The following is an 8,116-nucleotide window of genomic DNA, read 5'->3' on the forward strand; positions in this document are numbered from 1 at the left end:
GTAAGTATGTTTACCCTTTTAAGTTAAGCTATGTGAAATAGATATTATTTTATATTTGTTAAATCTTTAATTTTTTTATACTTTTATATTTAAACTGAGTCTCTTCAGCATGAAAGAAAAAAACAATAATTGAAGGGGTCAAAATCTAATAGTTTGACCAATTCATCGAACCAATTGCAAGTTGCAACCAAACCAAATAGCCTAATTTACTTATTCGGGGTTAGGATATATGCATCTATAACTAAAAAATAAAATAAAATAAAATATTTAAATAATATTTGATGCATAAAATGATAAATATGATAAAATAATATTTATTTTATATTATTTTTATTTGTTTTTTAAAAAATATAATATAAAAAAATTAATTATTTTTTAATATAAAAAATTAATTATGCTCTTGATTTAAGATGATTTAATTCTCTTAAAATAAAAAATATTATTTTTAATTCATAAAATTAAATTTATATGTTTTATTATATTTTTAAAAATTATATTAATGTTTTAAATTATACAAATTTTAAAAAAAATAATTTTATTTTAATTATTACATATATAAAATATATGATAAAATAATATTATTTAATTTAATTTTTTTTATAATATTATACATCAAATACTCTCTTGATAAATTTTGATTGTATAAAAATTTATTATATACATTATTTTTTAATTACTAAATTATGAATATTATGTTCTTCCAGAATTAGGAACTTTGTCTAACGTCAATGTAAGAATCTGTAAGAAAATGGAAGAGGCCGGCATCAATTAGACCCAAATAATAATGAAATTCCTTGCTTAGCTTCTAGATGAATTATTGCCTACCTTTTGAACAGGTAAACAACTTTCACCAACCTATTTTTTTTTTCAATAAAAAATTAAAAAAATGGACGGCTGTGATTAAATCAATACTGTTGTCTTATAACTTTGTGGGTCCAAAAATCATTAGAAAACAATCCCCCCACATACGAAAACATTTGTCTACATAAATTATTGTAACTGATTTGGAAGATCCCTTTGCTTAAATTAAAATATTAGTAGCAATTTATGTATATCTTTGAAAAAAAAAAAAAAAAACTTCACGGTTCACAACCAAGCTGGGTGGATCCCAAGCCCCTCATAAATCCTCCTAGTTTCAACTGAACTTAGGAATTTCAAGGTTAGTTTAGTAAACTTATCTCACTGATTTTTTTTTCTTCATTTACACGGGATGTAATCGAGTCAAATTAAATTATTATATCAATATACTAAAACTTGATTTAACTTAAAAGTTTAAAATTCGAAAAATTTTAATTTTTATATTTAAATTAGTCATATTTAATTTAGTAGATTTAATTAAATTTAAGAAAATTATAAATATTAATATTAAATATAATATTTTTGTCATTTATTTATCTATACAATAAATATATTTTTAAAAAAATTCTATTTAACTTTTAAATTTTTAAATAAATATTAAATTACTTAAATTTAACTTTACTCGTTAATTCGTTCTGCTTCACGATAAAAAAAATCCAGCTCAAATTTTTTAAAATTACTCAAATAACTCATTAATAGTTTGATTTTTTTATTATTTAACTAAGTAAATGATAAAATAAAAAATTTAAGGATAAATTAAAAGTTTCAAAAAAGAAAATTGATTCTTTAGGCCCACGTCACCACAAATCATTCCCTCCAATTTCCTCACCGATTAACCTATAAATTACGTTAAGAATAAATAATTGCATTAACAATTAAATAATCCTTTTCTAAAGACGTACTAAGAAAATAATATTCAAAATCATACGTTAGAAAAAAAAAAGAAAAAGAAAAGAACATTTCAAGCTAATAAATTAGAAATTAAAAAAATAATTTAAACCCCCAGCTTTTCTCAGCTGACCCCGCGTTTTCTTCCTCCTCCTCCCTTCACCGTCGCCAACCTCCACCAACCCTGAACGTTGCCGTTTTAGTTTCCGGTTCTTTTTTTCTTAATTATTTCTGTTATGGGAAACTGTAACGCATGCGTTAGACCGGACGAAAGTCCGGAAAGTAAACCAAACCGGTCGGACCAGAGCCAAAGAGGAAAGAAAAAAACCCGGGAAAGGAAATCGAACCCTTACTCCGAGAAAGTCCCCTCGCTGGCTCCGATCCGAGTTCTAAAAGACGTGATTCCACTGAGTCACCGAACTCGAATAGGCGACAAGTATATACTCGGACGCGAACTCGGCCGAGGCGAGTTCGGAATCACTTACCTCTGCACGGACAGGGAAACGCGCGAAGGCCTCGCGTGCAAGTCAATCTCCAAACGGAAGCTACGAACAGCCGTCGACATCGAAGACGTCCGACGCGAGGTTGCCATAATGTCAACGTTGCCGGAACATCCAAATATTGTGAAGTTGAAAGCGACGTACGAGGATAATGAGAACGTTCATTTGGTTATGGAGCTTTGTGAAGGAGGAGAATTGTTCGATAGGATAGTAGCGAGAGGTCATTACACGGAACGCGCGGCGGCGAGCGTGGCGAAGACGATAGCCGAAGTGGTTAGGATGTGTCACGAGAATGGGGTTATGCATAGAGATTTGAAGCCTGAGAATTTTTTGTTTGCGAATAAGAAAGAACACGCGCCGCTTAAAGTGATTGATTTTGGTTTGTCTGTGTTTTTTAAGACTGGTATGTCGGGTGATTTTTTTTTTTTTGAGGTTTTATGTGGGTTTTTTTTTTTTTTAATTTTTATGGCTTGGGACTTTGTCTGATAAATTTTGGATTTTTAAAGTTTGGGTTTTTAGAGTCTTTTTCTTTAAAAAATTTCATTTCATTTTTATTTTTCTACCTTCCTGATTCGGATGGTTGAAGAGGGTTTTTGAATTCATTTTGGGGTTTTGATTAGTTTTTAACTTTGAGTTCATGGATTAAAAATAATATTTATGTGGGTTTTTGCTTGTTTCTGTTATAAAATCAAATTACGGATTTTGAGCTTGTGGTTTGTTAAAATATTTTGCTTTATATTTGGAAATTTTGAAACAAGAGCTGAGTGCTATGAGGTATTTTGTATATTCCTGTGAGATTGTTTGGTTATTTGTTAGCCCTTGAATCCTGAAGGGCTTTATTTATGGGTTTTATCTGGATTGCAGGACTGATATTTTGAATTTTGGATTTATTTTATAGGGGAGAGGTTTTCAGAGATCGTGGGGAGTCCATACTATATGGCTCCTGAAGTTTTGAAACGAAATTATGGACCAGAGGTTGATGTGTGGAGTGCTGGAGTGATCGTTTACATTTTGTTATGTGGGGTTCCTCCTTTTTGGGCAGGTATTCCATTTCTTACTGTGTGCTTTTTCATGGTTGTGCAGTTTCAGAAACCCTCATGATCTCTTGCAATTTAATCTTTTTTTTCCCTGATTTCTGTTACTTTTTTCAGAGACTGAACAGGGTGTTGCTCTTGCAATTTTGAGAGGTGTCATTGATTTTAAGAGGGAACCTTGGCCTCAAGTTTCGGAGAGTGCAAAGAGCCTTGTTAGGCAGATGTTAGAAATGGATCCTAAGAAGCGGTTGACTGCTCAACAGGTCCTTGGTAAGTTCTCCAGTATTTCTTGTGATGCTGAATTTTCAGTTTGTATCCAGGACAACACTATTTGCATATTTAGCTAACAGTGTTCTGATAGAACTTTAAGGATCCAGAGGTCTTGCTGCCTAAATATTATGAATTATTGTTTTGAAGATTGAGGTTAGGGTAACTTCAGGGATTCAATATGAATAACAAGAAAAATCCATTGTTTGTCACCGTTTCATATTAAAAAAAAAAAAAACCCTTTAATCAAGAGGAACTGACAAATTTCTAATTATAATAATTCGCAGTTGAGTTTATTGGATTTTAGCAAACATGCATCTAACATTATTTTTGTCATCCGTTCTGATACTGACATGGTTGAAGATTACCAGAGTCTAGACTGTTAAAATAGTTGTGCTTGATTTCTTTGATATTGCTGTCTTTTTGAACTGACAAAATTCTTGAGTCAAACTGTCTGTCTGATGCTTTCTTTCAGGCTATTTGTTTTGATCAATCTCTAATCTTCTATAAGTCTTTGGTTATCCTAAGTTTATGTTGTGATATGAAGGACCTCTTGGTTAAGGGTTCTTGCTTGGCTAGTAATCACCAGCAGATTAAAGCCAAATACATGCTTCAAGAAAAAATATGGAAACTTTTTTGCCTCTTTTCTTTCCAATACCTGTCTGAGAAGTGCTAAATTTTGGACATTTGCTTCGCTGCTATTTCTTCATTTTTTTAGGTTTTTTTTTTTTTATGTCCTTCTAGAATTTTCCCCTTTCCAAGTTTGGACCATTATGGAGAGTTCTGGTTGTAGTTGTCTCCAAGTTAAAGTTTAGTTTTGCTGGATGTTCCTTAGAAACCTGCTTAATTTTCAAAGCATGTGTAATCTTGACATAACAAATCCTTTCCATAATTACTTCGAGCAGCATGCTTACTTTATGCTGCAGAACAGTTGACACAGTATTTGGCGTCTGATAGTGAATCATATGTTGTTTGTGTGGTCAAATGCTGACATAGTCAAATGCTGTTTGTCAAATGTTGGCATATGTATGCATTTATCTAGTCTGCAGTTTAATAAATTTTATTTCAATTGATAAAGGAAATTTATCTTGAAGTGAGCTAGCTGGGCAATATTATCCATCTGAATGAGTTACTTAGTGGGTAAAGGTTTAGTTTGTTATTGTTGCTGAGGAAGGAAGTTCAACCTTTGAAATAAAGTTCTTTAGATGCTTACCTGCATAGAAATGTTCCACCTGTTAATATTGCCGATTTGCTATCAGAAGAAACCATTTATTTATAGTTGGTAATATATTATCATTGCTAGCAATTTGCAGTCCTTGCAGAATCCTGTTTTTGACTTTTTCTTTAATAGTTTTGTTAATTTTCAATTTTTATTTTAATCTCTTCCTTCTTTATCCTTTCTTTTGTGCACAGAACATCCCTGGTTGCAAAATGCAAAGAAAGCTCCAAATGTTCCATTAGGAGATATCGTGAGAACAAGGCTCAAGCAGTTTTCTGTGATGAATAGATTCAAAAAGAAGGCCTTGCGGGTAAGTGTTTTAGGTGGATAATGTGAAATTCTCAGTTCAAGATCCAAAAGTCATTGCACCATCATGCAATTCTCGAGTATCGGCAGGTGACTCAGTTTTCTAAATGCTACAGGTAATTGCAGAGCACTTATCTGTAGAAGAGGTCGAAGTAATCCGAGATATGTTCACATTGATGGATACGGACAATGATGGGAAAGTTTCATATGAAGAGTTGAAGGCTGGGCTTCATAAGGTTGGTTCCAAATTGGGTGAACCAGAGATCAAGATGTTAATGGAAGTGGTATGGTCCAATTTTTACTTATATTGAAGCTGAAGTTTCATTTTTAACTGAGTTAAGTGCACTAGTTTTGTATGCATCTTACTTCTATCTTGTTTGAACCCATTTAGGATACTTTCAAGTTTGCTGTTCTGCTACATGCTTCCTTTAAGTAGCATGCTGCAATGTGCAGTGGACATCCTCTACTAAATAAATATTCTTTCTCTGGCTTAAATACAGAGTTTTCAAATTAATCATTTTAGCATGCTTAACGAGGTATTTACTTTTTATCAATTTATTTACTTATTATTAAGTTGTTTTTACCTACGAGATGCCCTGTAATGCACTATTGATTGTATATTTCAATCATTAACTGGTGAAATTATTAGGAAAATTATACTGTCAATGGTCCTTGGGTCCTTTTTGAGGCAGAAGTTTCACATCTAGCATAAACCGCAAAATCAGCTTGGCCCCCTCCTCTCCTTTTTTTTTTTTATTATGAAGAACCATTCTTTAAATCATCTATTGCTGATTTAGCATATTTCACAATTCTATTTTTTAAAATTTTATACTAGCAGTACCACTGAATCCGAAAATTTTGTATTTCCTGTTGGCCATTGATGTTGACATCTGTTTACAAATTCATGAACTGGTTTTTTTCTCAGACGCTAAGGAAATGGGACTACAGGTAGCATTTTACGAATGTATAGCTTATCTATGGTGATTTGAAGAATTTATTTTCTTGCATATTTTTCAAGAAAGTTTCACATATGTTCTTGTTTGCTTTCTTCTTGTTTCATGGTTGGAAACTTTTTATAAAGCCAGTGTTGGACTATCAATAGACTTAAACTTCTTTTTTCTTCAATTTTATGTTTGGAGAGCCAAGCTCAAAGAGTAAGCTTTATACATTTGGTGAAAAAGAAGATAGATTATGAATGTGATCACATGAACTCCTAATTGATCTATTGGAAATGTATTAATAGAAAATCTTATCACAAAGTTTATCCATGTCATATGTGATCAAGAGAACATGCAGCAGTGAAGTAGAATTTAGAGGTTTTCTTGTTCTTATGTCTACTTATCTTTTAATATTAATCACTAAACTGGATAAATTTAATTCTGTTTACAGAGTTTCATGTGCTTAATTAACTGAAAGGTCACAACTTACGCCATAAATTATTAAATTTGATTATATGTATTTCCATAATCTGATATGTCTGCCAAGAATTTGCATGTCAACATATATTTTCTTTGTGTTGATCCAAAATTTATTTTGTATTAGGCTGATGTTGATGGAAATGGAGTCTTAGACTATGGAGAATTTGTAGCAGTGACAATTCACTTGCAGAAGATGGAGAATGATGAGCATTTCCGCAGAGCATTTATGTTCTTTGACAAAGATGGGAGTGGATATATCGAACTGGATGAGTTACGGGAAGCGTTGGCTGATGAATCAGGTGAAGCTGATATTGATGCGCTGAACGACATCATGCGTGAAGTTGATACTGACAAGGTTTGACTTCCAAGCCATACCAACTGTAATCATTTCCTATGTTTAGGGAGACTTCTATCTTGCCTCCAATTTCTTTTTTATAAATATCATTTTCATGGTGCTTATTGTAACAAAAATTACCATATCTGAGTAATTATTGCTTCAGAAATTGTCAAAATAGTTTCTGCTCAAGAAGGTTAAAATTTCAATGCACTTGGGAGGAGATGAGGATTGTTAGATTTCACTAAAATGACTAGTCCCCTCTCTTTCATGTATTTTCTTCTATAAGTTTGCATTTTCAGCATGTTTTGACAGTTACCCCATATTCTTTTCTTGTCAACCTTTTATTCAGGATGGCCGAATCAGTTATGATGAATTTGTAGCCATGATGAAAGCTGGCACCGATTGGAGAAAGGCATCGAGGCAGTATTCAAGAGAAAGGTTCAAGAGCTTGAGCCTTAACTTGATGAAAGATGGTTCTTTGCATCTCCATGATGCGGTTACCGGACAATCTATCGCTGTTTGAGCTGTGGGATCGATGACTTTGTTATGCTTGCGCCTGCTGGATTTTTCTCTCACCCATTGTTGTCGATAAACGATTCTATATCTGAAAAGTAGCGACGGGTGCCTTCACACGGTGGCATTTAGGTTTAACAGTGAGTTCTTGCAGGCAGACGAAATATTCTTCGATAACATGTTTACACGGCTGGATTTGGTTTTTTTCATTGGTTGCTGCATGAAGTGTGCATTAATCGGCTAGAGTTGTTAGCTGTTGGTAGATTGTGAAGGGCATGTCCATGTATATTTTTTCATGTCATGTCATGTTGTTTGATGATGTACTTGGTATTATTTTATTTCTATTTTGTGCAGAATCTAGTCGAAGGTTGTTTATGAGCAGTGTGATATTTTGAAAATATTTCCAGTGTTTGTTTTCTCATCTATTTAAAAGAAAACTCGGCTTCTGATGGATTAACCGGATCTTCTGATTATTAAATTTTCTCAAGCTCTTGATGTTTGTTTTTCTTATGCAGTACTACTTTATAAGGAAAAGGAAAACGGAATGATGGAAGAAAGGGATTTTACTTATTGATGTTCTGATTATGATTTTTTTTTTTTTTTGGATAATTGAAAATTTGTCAATTCTTCAAAATTTATGTTACCACCGTCATGCAGTGACGGATTTTTTTTTTTTTTAAATATCTACTTATAATATAAAAAACTGTTCACGAATTTATCTACAGAGACTTGGCTTACCAAAACTTCTTCAAGGGCATCCATGAATCGAAGCATAT

At 32.4% G+C, this 8,116-nt stretch overlaps 1 protein-coding gene across 1 annotated transcript; it reads left to right on the forward strand.

Annotated features, from left to right (window-relative positions):
* Positions 1–1,769: 1,769 nt before the first annotated feature.
* On the forward strand, positions 1,770–7,797 carry LOC111289526 (calcium-dependent protein kinase 10-like). Its single transcript, XM_022880641.2, has 7 exons — positions 1,770–2,649; positions 3,145–3,288; positions 3,398–3,550; positions 4,961–5,076; positions 5,189–5,356; positions 6,615–6,845; positions 7,177–7,797. The coding sequence occupies exons 1-7, from the start codon at positions 1,983–1,985 to the stop codon at positions 7,348–7,350; spliced, it is 1,653 nt and encodes a 550-aa protein (XP_022736376.1). The 5' UTR covers positions 1,770–1,982; the 3' UTR covers positions 7,351–7,797.
* Positions 7,798–8,116: the final 319 nt, after the last annotated feature.

This window comes from Durio zibethinus, chromosome 11 (genome assembly GCF_047325235.1).
Source record: "Durio zibethinus cultivar Kanyao isolate XHJ-2024 chromosome 11, ASM4732523v1, whole genome shotgun sequence".
Classification (NCBI taxonomy): Eukaryota; Viridiplantae; Streptophyta; class Magnoliopsida; order Malvales; family Malvaceae; genus Durio; species Durio zibethinus.

Coding starts and splice junctions, on each gene's coding strand:
- LOC111289526 (XM_022880641.2), top strand. CDS start 1,983: ATGGGAAACTGTAACGCATGCGTTAGACCGGACGAAAGTCCGGAAAGT. Junction 2,650..3,144: donor GTCTGTGTTTTTTAAGACTG/GTATGTCGGGTG, acceptor TTTATTTTATAG/GGGAGAGGTTTTCAGAGATC. Junction 5,077..5,188: donor TCAAAAAGAAGGCCTTGCGG/GTAAGTGTTTTA, acceptor TAAATGCTACAG/GTAATTGCAGAGCACTTATC.